The sequence below is a fragment of the Carettochelys insculpta genome, chromosome 1 (genome assembly GCF_033958435.1).
Source record: "Carettochelys insculpta isolate YL-2023 chromosome 1, ASM3395843v1, whole genome shotgun sequence".
Lineage (NCBI taxonomy): Eukaryota > Metazoa > Chordata > Testudines > Carettochelyidae > Carettochelys > Carettochelys insculpta.
This window is the reverse complement of record NC_134137.1, coordinates 24799298-24821160: the sequence shown is the minus strand read 5'-3', so window position 1 is coordinate 24821160 and position 21863 is coordinate 24799298. Positions and strand designations below refer to the sequence as shown.

At 41.8% G+C, this 21863-nt stretch overlaps 1 protein-coding gene across 8 annotated transcripts in view; it reads left to right on the top strand.

Moving 5' to 3' along the window:
* DLG2 (discs large MAGUK scaffold protein 2) overlaps positions 1-21863 on the top strand; it is a 1656639-nt gene that overhangs the window by 1063909 nt on the left and 570867 nt on the right. For all 8 annotated transcript variants that reach the window (XM_074983573.1, XM_074983537.1, XM_074983550.1 and 5 more), the window contains one exon: positions 11392-11442. In XM_074983573.1, the coding sequence (XP_074839674.1) occupies positions 11392-11442 (51 nt within the window). The remainder of the gene's footprint in view (positions 1-11391; positions 11443-21863) is intronic.

Here is a 21863-nt window from a genome sequence, read left to right as displayed (position 1 = left end):
GTTGTTCCCATTAGATGAAATTGAGGTAAGGATATTGTGAGTTGCTCAAGACTTTGGATATGATAACGCAGACATGTTATAATGATGGGTAAGGGGAGGTAAATTAAACAAAAGAAGGTTTGGGATGGGGATTAGGAGTATTTTAGCAACAGTAACATCTTTATATTGTGGACTAACTACCCAAGGAAAGCAAAATCAGTGCCATCAGTTGAGTTATTTCTAAAATAAGATTTGGCAAAGCACTTGAAGACCACAAAAAGCACTCAAGGGAACAACTTTGCATTGGTCATGGTTTTCTAGAATTGGGGCTTATTATTCTTTATGTAGTAACAGAGAGGTAGTTGTTTCAGTCTATATCCTAACAAAACAAAAAAGCAGTCACGTAGCACTTTATAAGACTAACAAAATAATTTATTAGGTGATGAGCTTTTGTGAGGCAGACCCACTTCAGATATTGAGATAGTGCTGTACTTGAAATGTTACTGAAAGTGAATTGGCATGATGATTTTATAATACAAAGGCTACATTTATACTACAAGAGAAATTCAAAATTATTAAAAATCAATTTTATAATGCCATTTTTTAAATTTAGTTTTGAGTATCCCCCCATCCCACAGGCTCCCAACAAATTTGACATATTGCTTCCACCCTGAAATCACCAAACATTGACTGTTGCAGCAGTGCATTGTGGGAACCTATCCCCCAATTCCCTAAGCCCTGCATTCTGAGCTGGGAATCAGGTGCAGCAGTGCTGTCAGTTTTTTGGGTGCCTGCAGCTTGGGGTACCTGGGAAACTGACAGTGCAACAGCCCTGGTCAATTTCCTGACTTCCCCAAGCTGTAAGACCTGGGAAAGGACAGCGCAACTGCCCTGGTCAATTTTCTGGCACCCCCAAGCTGTGGAACCTGGAAAACTGGCAGTGCAGCAGCCCTGGTCAATTTCTGAGCTCTCCCAAGCCATGGGACCTGGAAAACTGACAATGCAGCATCCCTGGTCAGTTTTCTGCCTCCCAGTAGTAGCAGGGAGCTGGGAGCCAGGTGCAGCACATAGCCTTGTGGGATACATATGGGACACTTGTGGAGGCTAATAAATTTGAATAAAGGATGTGATGTTTCCACACTAGCCTTTATTCAACATTGTAAACTTGAGATTGACGCTATACCCCTCCATTAATATCAACATTTTGTTATCAATATTAGGGCAGACTAAATCAAGCTAATGACATTTACAGTGAAGACAGTGACATTTTAATGTTGCGCTAACTCCTTTAAATTCAGTTTTATCTCGTAGTGTAGATGCAGCTAGACATCATCAAAAATAGAAATAAAAACTGACAAATCAGATACATATGATAGAAGGGAGTTCGAAATGCGGGGGAGAGGAGAGAATAGCCAAATAAGCCCAAGAATACTACCTACTTTGCACTCTTTGTAGATGAAGCAAGGTAGTTGAAACAGTAGCAACTCCTGTTTAGTATTTTGTACATAGATTGTGATCTTAAAATGCTGAAGTACTTCCAGAAATGTATGTGTGAATAACCTAAAAAACTGATGAATAGTTCTCTAAGGTTCGTGATGGATGCTGATATACTGAACTTTATGCTTAATCTAACATTGAAGACATCAGTAATATCAGAAGTACAGAACAGAGTGTAGGAAACTAAGTGAAGACTGTTATGATGCTGTCTGGTAAGCCCAATGAATAGCACACAAGAGGAACTTGGTGACACTGAAGTCATTTACTTGATACTTCATTTTTACTATGAAAGTTCTGAATACATTTCCAAGGCCAAAAGTCATTGAAAGAAAACTAGTACCCAGTTCTGCTGAACATACTTTGGGAAAAGGTCCCTGCTGCTTGCGTACTGAATGAGGTGATTGTGGAAACAAATCTGTTTCTGTTCCATTTGGAAGAAAAATGTAGTGATCATTGTGCATTTTAATACTCAACCCTGACTATTATCAAGTAAGTTAAAGATGTCCCACAGAGGAGCTTAAAGGTAGAGGGATATTGGGGATTTCAGAAAATCCAAACAAAATGCATTAAGTGATATTTCAGTGGCATAAGCCTGTGTAATAGACTATGATGTGAGTACCCACATAGTTTCCTTCAGCTGGACAAAATGTGACTACATACTTTTGGGTTGCAGAGAAAACTCTTAAGGATGCAGTCACCATAAGGCTGCAAGTTAAATTCTTCTTCGTCATTTTATACAATATTCAGTTGTACTGTACATGAGGCACACACATCATCTATAGTGTCTTACAATCTATACAATATAGACGCTGAAGACAAGACAAAAATCAAGGTAATAACTGATGAAGTGCAGAGTATTGGAGTAACCTGAATTAAAGGGAAGTCTTCATACATCAAGTAAGAGACTTATTCAGTCAGAGACAGCTTAAAACTGAGAATGGAAATAGTCCAAAGAAAGGTGATTGTGAGGAGGGTGGGCAATAGAAAGACCAAGATGCAATGAGAATACAGATATTCACAGATTGGGTTAAGATTTGGGTGAAATTAAGTTAGAGAAGGGATGCAAGGTGGGGAGGAGATGTAGTTACAATGACTTCAGTAGAGTTATGAGATAAAATGTTGTTGGAAGTATTGGATAGAGGAAGAAGTGAGAAGCTGGCGGCTCAGAAGGGTGAAGAATCCTGTAATCAGAGCTAGTGATTTGACTGAAGGATAATAAGAAAAAGGAGGATTTGGCAGTGATTGAGGAGGATGAGGCAAGAAGACATAAGTCAAGGCATGATGTGAAAAGGAATGAAAAGTCAAAGTACAGAAATTGTGAAACTGAGTTGTGGAGGGTGCAAAGAAAAGGAGCTACATGAGGGCTAGGAAGAGAAATACATTTAGGTATGTTAAAAATAAGTTTGAGATTGCAGCAGAGCATCCAGGAGATGTAAGAGACATTCAGAAATGTGAGAATGGTTAAGAAGAGGGTGGTTGGGGAAAGAGACGAATGTGAGAATTAACTGCATAGTGGTTGTACCAATCACTTATAAACTATTTTGCTAGTCTTTAAAGTGCTACTTGACTGCTTTTTGTTTTGACTTTGTGAATGGATGAGGTTTCCAGAGTGAAGAGGTGGGTGGCATAGGGTTGCAAGATAATGAGGAAAGACAAATGAAGAAGAAAGAATGGTCAGCTGAAAAAGGCTTAACTTTCATTTGACACATGGAGGAGGTCACACATGGGCAGCAGCAAATCATTAGATTGTTGACTAACAGTTGGAACTTCGGTGAAACCTCCTACCTTTACAATGAGATCAACAGTGAACTCTTCCATAACTGATATGTGTAAACTGACTTGTTCTGTATGCACTGTAGCCTTTTGGCTGCTCAGTGGAATACTCAAGTATCATTTTTATTTAGCTTGGAGGAGGCTGTGGAGTTCATGATTGTCATTACCAGGCAGATGCGTTTTCGTGGAGGAAGCTTGTGAGAGCTCTACACTTGGTGTCATAGGTAGTGGGTATTTCTTTTCTTTTCTTTTTTCTTTTCTTTTAATTCCACTCCATTCCTGTGTCTTTACAGAACAGCTTGTCTTGTGGTTTTACAGGCAAGAAAATTCTTAACATATGTAATTAAGTCTTCCAGTCAAGACGATTAACAAATTGCCTCTTTGTTTCCTAAAGGCAATATGGGGAGGGGGAGGATCTGGAATGTTACATGCCGAGATTAAAAAGAAATGCCTGGAATCTTGCATAAAAATGTACTTAGTCTGTCTTTGAAAATAAGGATTGATCTGACAACATTCTGGCAAGATCTCTATAGTACTTGGAAGAAGCAAATTTCTATTTAAAAATTGTTTTTTTCCTCAATAAAATTATCAAAGATTTAGTAGACTATTTTCAATATGTTTGTGGATAGAGACAAAGACACTTCACAAAAAAGTGATGAAAAGAGATTTACAAATTTCTTACTAACCATAAAGTAGTTCTGAAGAATAATGAAGAACTGCAGCCAAAGAAAAAGGGTAACTGAAGGAATATTTTGACCCCTTTTCAGAAATCAAGAAGGACATTTTAATTTTCATTGCTAAAGTTGTGTAAAAATGTCTCTGATGCTGCAAGTTAGAACTGTGAATTTCAGAAAGATTATGCAGGCAAAATGAACACTTCTTAAAGAGCAAACATGCCCAATGATCACTTCCCTAGTATGAATCTGGCAGTCCTATAGAGCAGTGGTTCCCAACCTTTTCAGTAACAGAGCGCACTTCAATGAGACAAACTTCCACAGCACACCCACTTTTTTCAGCTGAATTGATTGCTCAGAAATCTTGCCTTTACTATGGTTACAGTCTTACTAGAGAGGTTTGCAGTATAGTAGTACATATAACAAGCTAAACAAGGATCAGGTGCTTAAATGTTTCAAATCTACCACAGAATACACTGTCTTAGACAATGAGCACATACACGTTTTCAAAATCTGCTCAACACCATGCTAGAGTAACCACTGAAAGCAGGCTCCCTTTACTTCCAGCCTGTTGGAGCCAGGGCATGGCATTTAAACTGGGTCCCAGCTTCAACAGGCTCCCACCCTCCCTTTCTCTCCCTTGTCACAGCAGGGAGTGGAGGCGGGCTCCTCTCCAGCTCCTTTGAGCCAGGAAGAAGCATTTCAGCTGCCTGCCCGTGTGAACAGGATCCTGTGTGGGTCCGCATTGTCCCTCATGCAGGAGGTGTAGGGGGGGATTGATGAATGCTGCTTCAGCTGGGACTCAGGTAGCCTTGCTGCTTGAGCCCCAGCTGGTGCAGGGTCATCAATTTCCCATCCCCCACAAACCGGGGTGTCAGTGCAAAGAGCCACCGTTAGGGTAAAGTGACAGAATTTCCTGGCACACTTGGACAGTTCTCACAGCACACCACTGTTATAGATTATAAGGCCACATGGCAGCCAATCAGGGTTCTATGTGCAGCCTGCAAGACATTTTGTTTACTGTTGTTCATGCTCAGGTTTGTCAGATTCCACTTGTTTCTGTTCAGGTCATTTTTTTCACATCAGTATTACTGAAGTGACACACGTAAAGTAAAGGCACATGAAATAAGGTGAATGCTGATTGCACACCACATTGACTGTAAAAGCTGTGCGGTTCCTCTGCATTCAGTCAAAGCACTGCTGTGGTTTAATCGGCACACCCTGCAACTTCTAAGTATGCAAGCACAGTTAACAAAACAACATTATCCTGGGAACCAGGAGACCATCTTGATTTACGACTGTCTTGCCACCCACTGAGATGAAGGAGGGCCACTCATGAGGTCCCCTGACTAGCCTGGAATAAAGGATAAGGTTCAAAGACAACTACTAAGACCATGCAGGCAAAAGAAACAGAATTACACCACAGATTAAAGCTGGGATCTAAGTGTTGTTGAGGACTAGTCTTCTGATTGGTAATAACTAATGGCCAAAAAAAGCCAATAAAAGTACTCCTCATGCATGATAGTCAATCTGACAGTGTTTTTTCAACTATCTAAAAACTGAAGGTTAAATTCTAACAAAAGTCTTCAGACTTGCTCATGCTCTAACCAAAAAAATGTCCTCTGGAAAATAAGACTAAACATAACAGGAAACTTTGATTTATGTCAATATTGATAGAAAGACAGAGGCAAATCATAAGTATAGCAGTCTCAATATATCAATATCGCTTTACAGAATTCCAAGAGCATGTTTTTGAAATCACTTTTTTCATATGTGTTTTTATCCACAGTATATGAGAACATCCTTATTTTTTACCGTCCCAGTGGTAGGGTATTTTAGTTAATTAATTTAAAAAAATAAGCAGAACATGGCTGGGTGATAATAAGCATCCCTTGTTTAATACAATAAAGCACAAAACTAGGAGACTTTTGCCATTATAGAAGTGCAATAGATGTGCTACTTTACTACCATGAATTTTTTTTGCACAAAACATTTTTGAGTCCTTTGAATCTTAGGTCCTTGGAAGAGTGGATTGAAAGTGATTTCCATTGAATTAGAAATTTTAGAATAATCTACTAAAACACGGGTAATTCCTGATAAATGAATAATCCATCCACTTCCTGAACATACTATATTAGCCCAAATAGTCTTGTGTTTGCATTTGACTGGAATTACTTCCATGATGGTGTGTGCATTTTGAAAATCATCTGCCCAAGAGTCACTTATCTGTGCTGCTAGGATATACTAGTTCTTATTTTCCTTTGATATGCCAGGACTTATCTAGTTTTGCTCTCTTCAGAAACACTGAGAGAATTTGTCCATTAAGTTTTCATTTTTGGAGTCTTAAACAATTCATGTTCAAACCTGGGGACAAGTTGATTTGTCTGCTCAATCTGTTTCTTTGTGGCAGCAAAACTGAAGTTGCAGATATGTTTATGGATGTCTGGTCTTTGAAGGTCATAGTGTGTTCAAATGTTTGCTTTCTAAAGTCTAAGGCTTTAGGCAAAAAAAGATTATACTGCAACATGATGGTTTTTTGACATAGTTTGATGGCCCTCTAAATGTTAATTTCACAATAATGGTGGTGTAACATATCTCTTAGTAACTGTTTAACAATAATATACACACCATAGATAAGAAGAAAGCAATTGGTTTCCAACCAAACTTATGTAGTACAGACAGGTCTCCCAGTGAGTGGGGAGAATGCAAAGGGGAAAGCTGACCCATGGCCAAGCAATTCAAAGGTGCCCAGGGCTCAATGACATTGCCACTGCAGCAGTGGTGGTGGCCACAGCACCAGGCCCTTTAACTTGCCACCAGAGTGCCACTCCACACAGCTTTGAAGGGAGACCAGTGCCATGGTACAAGCAGGGTTGATCCCACCCATTTTGCCTGAGGCCCTTCCCCTTGAATCACATACACACACCTTGCCCAGGATCAGTGGAAGCTTTTAATCCTTCTGAATGTAGACCATGGTGGTCTTCACACTTACAAGGACCCAATCAGTTCCCACATGTGCAAATCAATACTCATCTCACATCAAGTCCTGTCTAAAGCCTAATGAAATCCTTGCATTTCCAGATTCACAAATGCCCTTATCACTCAGTTTTGTGTATTCCATCACACTGCTTCCATTTACTAAAGCTAAATGTTAAGAAATTAAATTAGAAGAACATATATCATGTCAGATTTTGTTATAAATCCAAAACTCTGTCCAGTTTAACTGAGCCAGAACAATTTCCGGGGGGAGAAGCCACCTTATAGTTTTGAATTATTTACATCCACCTGAAATCAGGTAGAACTCGGTAGTATATTTTGCTCTGTGTTTCTATTGAAATCTGAGCCTTAAATCTGAATTCAGATTGTGAAAACTCGTGTATTCAGACTGGAAAAGACATTCATAATAACCTCCTGCAAATGAAACCCCCCTGCAGTGAGACCCCAAAATCTGAGCCAGCATGGAAAGGATGAGATACTCTGGAGCTCTCCACTGCTGTTGCAGGGGGATTCCAGATGCTGTTGCAGGACAGGGGATCACTGCAGCTTTGTGGACAGTGTTGTGGGGCAGGGAGAGCACCTGAGCTCCCCAATGCTACAGGGGAATCCCAGGCCCTTGAGTCCCCACAGGTGGTGAGAGCCCTTGAGCAGCAGCCCAGCCCTTTCCCATTTTATCATGGCTATTTTCAGTAAAAGTCAAGACAGATCATGGGATTCCATGAATCTTTTCTTTATTGCCCATGACCTGTCCTTGAATTTTACTTACTACATCCATAACAAAATCTCAGCCTTCTGTATTACTTGCATTCCTGTAGCACTCGCAGCCCTAGTTATGAACAAGGACCCCACTTGGGTGAGGTGCTATTCAAAGACGGCATAAATAGTCCCTGCTCTAAAGTGCTGATAATCCAAGTACAAGACTGGAGACAAGAAAAGGATACAGACAGATGGTACTATACAAGACTCTGTCAGCCTCTTCAGGCAGCTGTGACTGACTTATTTTGTGTAAAATAAAAAATAGTTTAGACAATGATTAGCCGTATACTTGACCTTCACTGTTACAGAAATTCAGGTTAGCTATGAGACTCGTGCTTTAAGGAGATCTGAACTGAGGACATTTTATTGTTCTGTTTACATTGTGGCTGATACAATTCAGTCCCCTTAAGCTGTCATAAGGATCCTACTTGTGTGAAAATTCTGGCAAGTATTAAGAGTGTGGGTATTTTTCATTCATTTTTATACAAAGGATAGTTTATTTTTAAAAACCTTCTGCCCCACTCCCTCCACTCCATTTTGCTGCATTAATAAGATTTTAATGCAAAGGACAAGCAACTGTAAGCAGTGAAGCAAAGAAAAGCCTTACGGAGCGAGACTGATACATTGAAGACATAGACCAGATTTCCCTGCATGCCTAAATAATCTAACATAAAAGAAATATTCATCAAAATGTAGACATTCAGACAGCTTTGATTTTACTACTGTTAGTCAAAAAGAACAAAACCTAAGAATAGCTATTAACTCTTCTGTGTCAGTATGCTGCCTGTGCAAGAGTGGAGCAACACCTTTAGGTGGAAAACTTCTCATAAGAATGCGTCTGTTAATACTTCCACATATTGTAATGTGATTAGTAGATTAAATCCTGTAATAGCAAGTATTAGATGTATAAGTAAACACAACACCCTATATGTCTGAAGCAGTTGATTCTTTCATGGTATATTAGCTTCTACTGGTGGTTTTCAGTTTTTTAATCTAATGTTTTTGTTTTTTGATTGATGTCATTTATTTTGGGGGATGGGGGGAGTTTCTGGGGTTGAACATCTATATTATTGCATTCATAATTTAAAAAGTAAAAGCTTTCCAATACCTCAGATTATTGCCTAATCCTGAGGCCAATATGTGTTATGTTACTGAAAATAAATTAAACCAAGTGAAATATTTTAGAGTAAAGCATAAGATTTTGTTTAGTAGTCTTGTAAATCTGATAGCAAAGTTCACATTAAAAGTACCTAAATGCATGAGAACAGTGGCTCTCAAACAGGCACATGAAGGTCTTCCAGGGGGTGCACCAGCTCATCTAGATATTTGGCGAGTTTTATAACAGGCTACAGGAAAAAGCACTAGAGAAGTCAGTAAAAACTAAAATTTCATACAGACAATGGCTGGCTTATGCTCACCAATATATTATATACTGAAATATAAGTAAAATATTTATATTCCAGCTGATTTATTATATAACTATATGGTAAAACTGAAAAATTGCTTGCTTATTAAGTGTGCTGTGAGACTTTTGTATTTTTATTTGATTTTGTAAGCAAGTAGTTTTAAGTGAGGTATAAGATCGGGGTGTGTAAGACAATTCAGAGTGCTGAAAGCGATACAGTAGTCTAGAATGTTTGAGAGCCATTGCACTGGAAAATGCTACAGGGTACTTGAATTCTCTATCTTCTCATTCCATCCTGACCAAATAAAAACACTAACTACAGGAAGCAAATAGTAAAGCTGCAGTAGGATACAGTTTTCCCATCCAATAAAATATTTTGAGCTTTTAATATTTTTATGAGAAGTCAAAATTTCAATTTTTTGTGACGTGATAATCTCCCTCCACAACTTTGGTTTTAATCAATCACATTATTTAATATAATTAATTTAGAGATGTTTGTTTTGATTATGACCTCTTAATTTTTTTTAACTTTTCATTTATATAAATTAAGTAAAGTTCAAAAATAAAATGTTGCTTCAGACAGAAAATCAAAACTATCAATTTATAAACTATCTGAACAGAACATTGCAACTTTTTTAAGACAGATCGACATGTTTTGAATTGGGAGGATTCTCCAAACTGTCCCCTCCCTGCAAGCAGTTTTGGCTTCAACAAACTGGAATTTTCTGACTCCTATCCTTAATTCCTCCAAAAAGTTGAGGAAGAAAATCCCCAGTCAACTGTAGTTATCAATCACTTTCTTGATTTCCGTGTAATAGACCTAGAATTAGAAAACATTGTTCTTTGAAGAGATTATTTATTATAATTTTTTATACTTTATACTTAAAACACTTACCTAACTTGTATTATTCTGCACAACCACAGGACATTATTTCCATTTAACAGATAAGGAAGAGAAGTTATGTGGGCTTCCATAAGGCTGTGGAGAAAATGCATGTTTTAGTTTAATAGTAACAAAGAGGAAGTCATGCTAGTCTATACACTATCAAACCAAAAAGCAGTCAAGTAGCACTTTAAAGACTAGCAAAATGGTTTATTAGGTGAGCTTTCGTGGGACAGACCAACTTCTTCAGACCATAGCCAGACCAGAACAGACTCAATATTTAAGGCACAGAGAACCAAAAACAGTAAGCAAGGAGGACAAATCAGAAAAAGATAATCAAGGTGAGCAAATCAGAGAGTGGAGGGGTGGGGGGGAAGGTCAAGAATTAGATTGAGCCAAGTATGCAGACAATCCCCTATAGTGACTCAGAAAATTCCCATCACGATTTAAACCATGTGTTAATGTGCCGAATTTGAATATAAAAGCCAGCTCAGATGTTTCTCTTTCCAAAACGGTGCGATAATTCCTTTTCAGTAACACACATACCTTTAGGTCATTGACAGAATGCCCCATTCCATTAAAATGTTGACTAACTGGTTTGTGGATCTGGAGTGTTTGGATGTCTGTTTTGTGCCCATTGACCCTTTGTCTAAGGGAGTTAGAAGTCTGTCCAATATACAAAGCATCTGGGCATTGTTGGCACATGATGGCATATATGATGTTAGTAGAGGAGCATGAGAAAGTGCCCGTGATTCTGTGAGTAACCAGGTTAGGTCCAGTGATGGTATTTCCAGAGAAGATATGTGGACAAAGCTGGCAGCGGGCTTTGTTGCAGGGAAAGGTTCCAGGACTGGTATTCCTGGGGTATAGACTGTGGCTGTTAGTGAGGATGCTCACGAGGTTGGGAGGTTGTCTGTAGGAGAGAACAGGCATGTCACCCAGGGCCTTCTGGAGTGTGGCATCCTGGCAGCTCCCCACCTCTGTATTTCCCTGTGCCTCCATGGGTGTCAGGTGATCACAGCTCTCATTGGCTGAGGATCGCCATTTGTGGTCAGTGGGAGCAGCAGGAAGTGGACTACCACTGAAGTGGACTCTTAATGTGTACACTCAAATGATGTACATGCGCATCTCAGTAACCTGTCTTTCAGGTAATCAGTGTACAGAACTGCCATTGATTTTGGTCTTTCTGGTGTTGGTCCTGCACCAGTCAAATCAATAGGAGTTTCCCAGAGATGTTAAACAGATGGCATATCAAGTATCTGAGTGTGAAAGGCTTGCAAGACTAGGCCTTTTAGTGTGGAAAAATGCATTTCAGCATTTCAGCAAAGTAATGAGACTTAAGTGTATATATTGAAGAGTAAAGATATAGTTTATTGCCTAATTACCTTGAATGCATTGCTAATAGATTTTCTGTTACATGCTTTTAGGTCAATGGAACAGAAATCGAATATGAATTTGAAGAAATTACACTGGAGAGGGTAAGTGTGAATTTGTTTTTGTATTCTAGAAGCCATGAAGATTTTATTTTCAACAGCCCAAATAAGACAATTATCAGCAAATTATGTCATTAAAGGTCATGTGCTAAATTTCTTAGATAACAGTTTCCATTTTAAGTGAGGGCTTTGGGATTTGTCCTGTAGTTTGAAAATATAAGTAATTGAACAGAGTCAGCCTTTCACATGTATGCATGTCAGGTCTGGAATAGTTTTCCTATTCATACATATTACATAAATTTGATGTCTGAGTACTAGGAAAAGACCATCAGGTGACTGTATATCTGTGTTCAGAGATTTGCTTCTTTGTTCTTTTCAAGCTGGAAGTATGGAAAGCTTTTCTCTTTTTTAGCCTCCTGGATGTTCTTGCGTGCTCATGAGGCAAGATGTTTAGCAAAGATAGGTGCTTTGTGGAGAGATGGTTAACGGCCTGTCAATTTTTTTTGTGTGAAATTAGGGTCCTGTATGTATAAATGTTTAAAAACATGGAAAGTATTTCTATGACTTATTTTTATACGTAGTAATTCTGGGTAGTGTTAGAATTTGAAGCCTTGTGGTGTTAGCTATGCAATTTAAACATGCCTTAAGAAAAAGGCAAGATTTAGGAGTCACAGTGCATCAGGTCTTCCTAGCTTCTGTAATGTGTGTTTGGTTGCTGGTTGTGTAACCTTTTTTAATACTGAAGAAGTAGACTACAGACCTCCTTTAATTATCTTTAGTATTAACTCACTTCAGTATTCCTAAATAGCTAGTAAGGCTTGGCAACATGGGGAGCCTGAACTGTGTTAAATCAAATTAATTTTGTTGGAAAACATGCAGGTACACATGAGACGATTCATTGTACAGGTTGCATCTCCCGTGTCCAGCACACTCAGGATCTGACGAGTCCCAAAGAAGGGAATTTGATGGATGCAGAGACATCCCCTGCTTCTGGCCCTGCAGCCTGCTGCCCCTCCTGGCTGCTGGCTCCACGACCCACTGGTGCCCCTGCCTCTGGCTCTGCCACCACTAACCCCAGTGCCCCCCTCACCTCTGACGCAGCCTCTGGTCCCTCCTGGGCTGATGCTGGTCAAAGCTGCCAGCCCCAGAACTCTGATGTGGCTGGGCCGTTGGATGTGGTTCCCGGCCTTGTCGGGCTGCTGGCAGTAGACCTGGCTGGGCTGCCAGAGGCATCCCTGGCCCTACAGGTGCTGGCTCCAGCCCTGGTCAGGTTTCTGGGTGTGGTCCTATGGTCATCAACCCAGGAAACAAGCTCTGCCAGGTTCCCTCCTAACAGTCTCCCCAGCCTTGGGTTCTAAGGTCCAGTAACATTCATGGTCCTGCTAGATCACAGATGTTGCCAGACCAGAGAATCCTGGTTTGGGGATTTACTGGTAATGCACTGACTCTGTATTTGTCACAAATTCTAGAGTGCTCTTGCAAAGTGAACTCACTTTGTTGCAGTTCTAGTTAGGCTGGTCTGTTGTGCACATGTATGCAGTGTTGCTGCAGACCACAGACTGAAACTCTCTAGTCCAGTGCTCTCTCCTCCAGCAACATCCTGCTGATAGTTCTGTCAGGAGAGGCTTTGACGACATTTGGCCTGGCCACATGGTGCCAAATGTCAGGGAAAAAATCCCTCTGCTGAGACATCCCTGTCTTCTTCACTCCACAAGGAAGAAAGAATGTTGGCAGAATGCTCGCCACATGGCCAACTTCTGTCAGGAGACCTTTGGGATACTGACAGAAGCCTGCAATTTAGACATAGCCTGACTCTGGCCAGGTACAAGGACAGCCAAGTTTCTGCTCTGAAACAACCAACCCCAGTTCCTAGGCAGCAAGCCAGACAGGTTCCAAGGAGTTTGATACCATGGATGGAAGCTCAGCCTGTCCGGTTTTATTACTGATTCTTAAAAAATTAAAACTTATATTGCCATGCTAGCTTCTATCCCAGGTGTTCCATGGCTACAGCCATTGTGGGTAGATGTGACCTTAACAGACTTTGAGTTGGAGGTCTCAGTCTCCCTTCCTCCTTTTGTCCTCAACTGTCCATTAGTTGTCTCACCACTGTACACCTTTCCAAAATGATGGTTACTACAGTGGTGCATTGGCATATAGCTCACACGAAAGCCTTGACTACTGACTCTTTTTAGCCTCTCTCTTGAGAAGGCATTTGCCTGTATACCTAATGCTTCTTTCCTCTTCCTTCAGCTGCCCTATGTGGTGAACACCCATACACGCCAAAACCCCACTCACCAGCTCAAAATGTCAGCCATGGCTTCTAACCTATTCACTTCCAAGGGAGATTCACACAATGCAAACATGCTTTTGTGCAAAATGTGAAAGTATATTGAGACAGTGGTGAAAGGAAAGGCAATTTTGTTACTGATCTCACTTTCCAGAAGGTAGATATTAACCTTGCAGGCCTGGAGACTGCAAGCTTGGTACAACAGTCTGCTGAGGTTTTTTGTGGGTTTATATAAAGAACGAATTGTAACAATGAATGCTTCAGGAAGTCATTGCAGAGAAAAATAGGATTTTGCACTTTCACCATGCAAGTGAAGGGGGGAGAAGCCAAAATTGAAGAGTGACAAGATTCATGCTCTGAGTGCTAAGGGCAGCAGCTGGTTCCTGGAACACTAGTTCCATGTCAGTTTTCATCAAGAGATTGGGGTGTGTCCGCACAGTCATTTCCCACCTGTGTTGGTTGTGACTCCCTTGTACTTCTGCAGGTGTTCTGGCAGTGATCCTGGTGAATAACCTGACATCTTGCCAGCCTGAACTTTGCTATTTTTTTAAAACCAAAGTCATTCTGTGCCTCTTTTATATATGGCTATATCACTATCACAGATTTTCTAGAATATGCACAACAACTGCTTATGAATGGTTTTACTACTCTCCCACACGCAGCACCTGTGTGAATTGGAACATCAAGGATGGGATCTTGATAAAGATAGCAGCTGGTAAACCTGAGGGAGAGAAAACAGAAAACTCATGATGAAATGTTCACAGATATTTCAGAGTGCTTCCTCAGAAATGTGAAGAGTTGGATGGGATATTGGAGGGCAGAGAGGAAACCAGATAAGATGCTCTTCAGGGGTTATTGTAGTGAACAAGAACATAACGGTGGCTTCTAGGGAAATCGTTACATGGGCCAAAGATAGTGGCTGTGTCTACATATGCCACTTCTTCACGAAGCAGCATGGTAGTGAGTTGTCCAGAAGATGCTAATAAGGTGTGGATATAAATTTCCTGCGCCTCATGAGCTTATGGGCGTGTGGTTTGGAGTCTGGAAGAAGCTCTTCTGGACTCCAGAATACACATGCAGATATGTGGCCTGTGGGGACCTCCTGGAAGGAAACCTCCTTCTGGAAGCCCCTTCTTCCTCAAAATTTTGAGGAAGAGAGGGCTTCTGGAAGGAGTGTTTCCTTGTGGAAGATCCCTGTGGGCCGCATGTCTGCATATGTATTTTGGAGTCCAGAAGAGCTTCTTCCAGACTCCGAACCACGTGCCCGTAAGCTCATAGAATCACAGAATCATAGAACACTAGGACTGGAAGGGACTTCAAGAGGCCTTTGAGTCCAGCCCCCTGCCCCAATGGCAGGACCAAGTACTATCTAAACCATCCCTGATAGACATCTATCTAACCTGTTCTTAAATATCTCCAGCAATGGAGATTCCACAACCTCCCTTGGCAATTTATTCCACTGTTTGACCGCCCTGACAGTTAGGAACTTTTTCCTAATGTCCAACCTAAACCTCCTTTGCTGCAGTTTAAGCCCATTGCCTCTTGTTCTATCCTCAGAGGCCAAGAAGAACAAGTTTTATCCTTCCTCCTTATGACTCCCTTTTAGGTACCTGAAAACCGCTATCATATCTCCCCTCAATCTTCTCTTTTCCAAACTAAACAAGCCCAATTTTTTCAACCTTTTTTCATAGGTCACATTCTCTAGACCTTTAATCATTCCTGTCGCTCTTTTCCGGACCCTCTCTAGTTTCTCCACATCTTTTTTGAAGTGCGGTGCCCAGAACTGGACACAATATTCCAGCTGAGGCCTAACCAGTGCAGAGTAGAGCGGAAGAATGACTTCTCATGTCTTGTTCACAACACACTTGTTAATGCATCCCAGAATCATGTTTGATTTTTTTGCAACAGCATCACACTGTTGACTCATATTTAGCTTGTGGTCCACTATAATCCCTAGATCCCTTTCTGCTGTAGTCATTCCTAGACAGTCTCTCCCCATTCTGTATGTGTGAAACTGATTGTTCCTTCCCAACTGGAGCACTTTGCATTTGTCCTTATTAAACTTCATCCTGTTTACCTCAGACCATTTCTCCAATTTATCCAGAGCATTTTGAATTATGACCCTATCCTCCAAAGTAGTCGCAACCCCTCCCAACTTGGTATCATCTGCAGACTTAATAAGCGTACTTTCTATGCCAATATCTAAATCATTGATGAAGACATTGAACAGAACCGGTCCTAACACAGACCCCTGCGGAACCCCACTTTTTATACTTTTCCAGCAGGATTGAGAACTATTAAGAACTACTCTCTGGGTACGGTTATCCATCCAGTTATGCACCCACCTTATACTAGCCTCATCTAAATTGTATTTGCCTAGTTTTTTGATAAGAATATCATGAGAGACCGTATCAAATGCTTTACTAAAGTCTAGGTAGACCACATCTACCGCTTCTCCCCTATCCACAAGGCTCGTTTTCCTATCAAAGAAAGCTATCGGATTAGTTTGACAAGATTTATTCTTTACAAACCCATGCTGGCTGTTTCCTATTACCTTACCACCTTCCAAGTGCTTGCAGATGATTTCTTTAATTACTTGCTCCGTTATTTTCCTGGCACTGAAGTTAAGCTGACTGGCCTGTATTTCCCTTTTTATAGATGGGCACTATATTTGCCCTTTTCCAGTCTTCTGGAATCTCTCCTGTCTCCCATGATTTTCCAAAGATGATAGATAAAGGCTCAGATAGCTCCTCTATCAGCTCCTTGAGTATTATAGCATACATTTCATCAGGCCCTGGTGACTTGCAGACATCTAATTTTCCTAAGTGATTTTTAACTTGTTCTTTTTTTATTTCAGCTTCTAACCCTACCCCTTTCCCACTAGCATTCGCTATGTTGGGCACTCTTTCATCAGACTTCTCAGTGAAGACCGAAACAAAGAAGTCATTGAGCATCACTGTCATTTCCAAGTTCCCTGTTACTGTTTCTCCCTCCTCACTGAGCAATGGCCCTACCCTGTCCCTGGTCTTCCTCTTGTTTCTAATATATTTATAAAAAAGCCTTCTTGTTTCCCGTTATGCCTGTAGCTAGTTTAAGCTCATTTTGTGCTTTAGCCTTTCTAATCTTTCTCCTGCATTCTTGTGTTGTTTGCCTGTATTCATCCTTTGTAATTTTTCCTTGTTTCCATTTTTTGTACAATTCCTTTTTTATTTTGAGATCGTGCAAGATCTCCTGGGTAAGCCAAGGTGGTCTTTTTCAATATTTTCTATCTTTCCTACACAGCAGGATAGCTTGCTTTTGGGCCCTTAATAATGTCCCTTTGAAAAACTGCCAACTCTCCTCAGCTGTTTTTCCCCTCAGCTTTGCTTCCCATGGGACCTTACCTACCAGCTCTCTGAGTTTACCAAAATCTGCCCTCCTGAAATCCATTATCTCTATTTTGCTGTTTTCTGTTCTACCCTTCCTTAGGATTGTGAACTCTATGATTTCGTGATCACTTTCACCCAAACTGCCTTCCACCTTCAAGTTCTCTACCAGTTCCTCCCTATTTGTTAAAATCAAATCTAAAACAGCTTCTCCCCGGTAGCTTTTTCAACCTTTTGGAATAAAAAATTGTCTCCAATACAATCCAAGAACTTACTGGATAGTGTGTGCCCCGCTGTATTAGTTTCCCAACATATGTCTGGATAGTTGAAGCCCCCATCACCACCAAATCTGGGGCCCTGCTTAACTTTGTTAGTTGTTTGAAAAAAGTCTCATCCACCTCTTCCACCTGGCTAGGCGGCCTGTAGTAGACGCCTATCAGGACATCACCCTTGTTTTTTACCCCTCTTAGTCTAACCCAGAGACTCTCAACCCATCCATCTCCTATGTCCATCTCCACCTCAGTCCAAGTGTATACATTTTTAATATATAAGACAACACCTCCCCCCTTTCTTCCCTGTCTATCCTTCCTAAGCAGGCTGTACCCTTCAATACCAACATTCCAATCATGTGTATTATCCCACCAAGTTTCTGTGATGCCAACAATGTCATAGTTATATTTATTTACTAGCACTTCCAGTTCTTCCTGCTTATTACCCATACTTCTTGCATTTGTATACAGGCATCTAAGATATTGATTCGATCTTGCCTCCCTGTTTTGCTCTGATCCTGTTTTTACTCTGACATTGTTGCCCGTGCTGACTCCCATTTCTGACCCATCACCCAGGTTTCCATGTTCTCCACTTACCTGTGGGCTTGGCTCCCCTGCCCCCGTCGAACCTAGTTTAAAGCCCTGCTCACTAGGTTAGCCAGTCTGTGTCCAAACACGGTCTTTCCCCTCCTCGAAAGGTGAACACCATCCCTGCCCAGCAGTCCTTCCTGGAATAGCATCCCGTGGTCAAGGTAGCCAAAGCCTTCCTGGCAACACCGTCTTCGAAGCCAGGCATTCAACTCTAGGATGCACCTGTCTCTGCCTGGGCCCCTACCACTGACAGGCAGGATTGAGGAGAATGCCCCTGTGCCCCAAACTCCTTCACCCATGCCCCCAGAACCCTGAAGTCACTCTTGACCTGCTCAGCGTCATACCTCACAGTATCATTAGTGCCCACATAGATGAGAAGCATGGGATAGTAGTCAGAGGGCCTGATAATCCTCTACAATGCCTCCGTAACATCTCGGGTACGGGCCCCAGGCAGGCAGCATACCTCCTGAGATGAAATGTCAGGGCAACAGATGGGCGCCTCCGTCCCCCTCAGAAGAGAGTCCCCGACCACCACTAGTCTACGTTTCCTCTTCGTAGTGGTGGCAGCAGGCTTCCCAGCCTTGTGGGTAGAAGGCTTCTCCTCTGCTGTACGGGGCGATTCTTTGTCTCCTGTATCACGTACAGCGTAATGGTTTCCCAGTACCACAGTGGGAGGGTTCTGAGCAGGGGTGGAACACTGGCCTGCTGCCAGAAGTAACAAGCTGCCAGTGTCCACCCTGATGTATCTCCTCCTCCACCACTGGTTTATCAGCTGTCCTGTGTACTGGGACAGTTATCTCAGCTGTCTCCACATGAATACTGTCCAGGAACTGCTCATGGAGTTGGATACTCCTCAACCTGGCTACCTCTGCCTGTAGCTCCTCCACCTGTCGCTTGAGAGATTCCACCAGCAGGCACATTTCACACTGGATGGTCCCCCCATCCTGGATATCAGTGAGTGGGAATTGCAAGCTACAGTCCCTGCAAAGCCACACCAGGATCTGGGTAGAGGCATCCATGGTCAGGCAGTCTGTCTGGCTACAGGCACAGGAGGAGGAGACAGCAGTAGTGCTGGCACAGGAGTTGTGGGTCTTCCTAACCATCGTAGGCCTCCCTCTGTCTAACTCCCTCTTAAGCTCCCCTGTCTGCAGCTCCCTGTCCCCTTCGCTCCCCTGGTCGCCCGTGCCTCTGGCTTTTAAAGCCTCCTGGCCTGGGTCAGATCCTCCCCCTGTGAGTCACACAGGGGAAGGCCAATCAGGGGAACAAAGGTCAGGCAGGCAGTCCCAGCTGCCACAGAAACTGAAACTGAAACTGACCCACCTGAAATCAAAATGGCAGTTCAAATTCAAATTGATTCAAACAGTTAAGCACACTCACTCACCCCAAAAAGCCAGCGCTCTCACCTGGTAGCTTCTGCAGCAGCAGGATCACTTGCTCTCCCTCCTAAACTCCCCTTTCTGCAGCTCCCTGTCGTGAGGCATGGGAAATTTACATCAGCACATCATTAGCATCTTCCAGATGGCTCATTACCAAGCCGCTTCTGGAAGAAGTGGCATGTGTGAATTCAACCACTATGGAAAAGACAGGGGAATGGATTGATAATTCCTAGAGGCAATACAGAGTCAAAATACCCTGTTGCAGTGCATGTTACTGATAGAGCAGTAGGTAATGCAGGACTGTAAACCAATTCTCAGCCACGCAGCTCCTGGACAGTACAGATTATGGACAAATCTTCCTCATTCTACCCTCCATCCCCACCTGCAGCAGGGACTCTAGAGACCATTATTACAGACCCAGTTGAGGGCCCAGAGAACCCTGGCCTCTGTAGGCCCAAGGTTTTTGAGTAATATGAGCCACTTCCCACCAGATGTATCATGCACAAGAAGTGGTGGAGCCAAGATGCATATTCACCTGCAATTTTGCATTACTCTGCACAGTGCATTCTCGCACTGTCTTGGATTGTTTCTCATCTGTTTTAATGAAAGCACTCATCATTTGTAATCTATTGTTTTATTAGTGTTTCAGTTAAAGGTTCATTTGTGTTTAGATTGTTTAATAACAAAAAGGTTGAAAAAACCTATTGACAAAGAGTTAACAGCTCTGATGGAGGGGCAGAGACAACAGGGGAAAAAACAGGTATTCAGATCCCACAAGTTGTCCCAGTACAGTTTGGGAAGCCTGTGTGTATGTACAAAGCCATCAACAACTACAGCTGCATTACTGAGCTGAATAACATTACTTTTTTCCATACGACAATACCTCTGGATGGCAGTGGCTCCAATGGTTGATCTCTCCACACCATATTGGTTCACTGTTGTTAGAAAGTAGCATTCTGGGCTGGGCAGCTTCCAGCAACTCTCAGAACTTATCTGTACAGGGATTTTAACTCTCAGCTTTGTATGGGTACACTGGTTGTCCATAGGTGTATGGCACTGCATATAGGTACAGTGTCATCATAGCTCTGGGGTTAGTTCCGCACATCTCTTTGAAAAGACTGTCTTCCATGTTCTGAAATTCTCTCATCACAGCTGGTCATTCCAGTGCTGCTGAACAACCTCTTTTCACTAATTCACGCTGGTTTACTGAGCCCAGAAAATGTGCTAGAAGCTATGAAGCTGCTCCAAGAACTGGTCCTCCATTTTGACTTGCTGGATATCTTTGTTCTCTTCCTTATCTATCACCGAGTCCCACAGCTGCTAAAAACCCTTCTGTTACTGGAGGAGCTTCTGCTGCTGCCACATCATCTACTTGATAGTGCGACTGGCACAGTTGTAAAGCGAATTCATCTGACTTTCAGTGCCGAAATACAGCTCTCAGTGTCTGTATGTTTGAGTCTTCCAACATAATGGCATGAAGAAATATTGCTGGTTGGCAGCAATTCAAAAATGGAAGTAGCCCTCTCAGAAGAAAGCATGGGGTTGATGCAGATGAATATGGGAAATTTAATGAATTTTAACTAGCCTGGCTTCCGCTGTGCATTTCACAATGCACAGCAAAAAAAATCCCAAAACGCACACCAGTCAGCAGTGAAGAAAAGGACAATAGACTATTATCAGAATATGCAATGCCCTCAGTTTGCAAGAGACCACTGCTGTGTATAACCAGGATGCTCGTTGACAGAGGACACGTATCCTGTGCACACACTATTGCTGGTACATGTTTCCTGGCACACATACAAAGCTGAGGGTTAAACTCTGTATATAGACAAGCCTTTGGTGTAACTGATGCTTAGTCCTTTTGCATTTTGTACATGTTGAACCTCTCTTATCTGGCACCCTCAGGACCTGACCAGTGCCAAATGAGAGAATTTGCCGGACCACAGGAGGTCAATATTGTCTAGCAACATTACCAACACTTCCACTTCTTACTGGGCTCTCAGAAGACATTTAGGGGTAAATTGCAGCTAAATAACAGCACAGAACACTGAGAGCCAGGGCTGGTGGCTGTAAATAAATGTTATGGGATCACAGGAAGGTTGGTCACATCCATTATAAGTGTTAGTCCGGCTACCTAAAATCATGCCAGTTTATGGAAGTTGCTGGATGAGAGAATTCCAGATTAGAGAGATTCAACCTGTACTTCTAATTATCTAGGAGCATGAATATCGTAACCATTTACACATGTAAGGAATACAGGCTTACGTTTGTATTTGTGAGTTTTCTTGTAAGCTTTAAAGGAAATCACAGAGAGAGACACCCTGTACCATCGCAGTGAAATGTGTAATAGTTACAGGCTTTTTTATCTATGGTTTCCCAAATTATTTGGGTGTCTCTAGGTATTTACTATAGTTTCCAAAGACTGCTGAAGAGAACACATGCCTCCTAGGTAGTAGTTCGAGTACCACTTCATTTATAATAAATGTGAAAAGTTATCAGTTTGCATAACACAGAAACTAGTGTGGTTTTTCTCAGTGCTAGCATAGATAATTATTCCTAATATACTTTAAATGTTAAG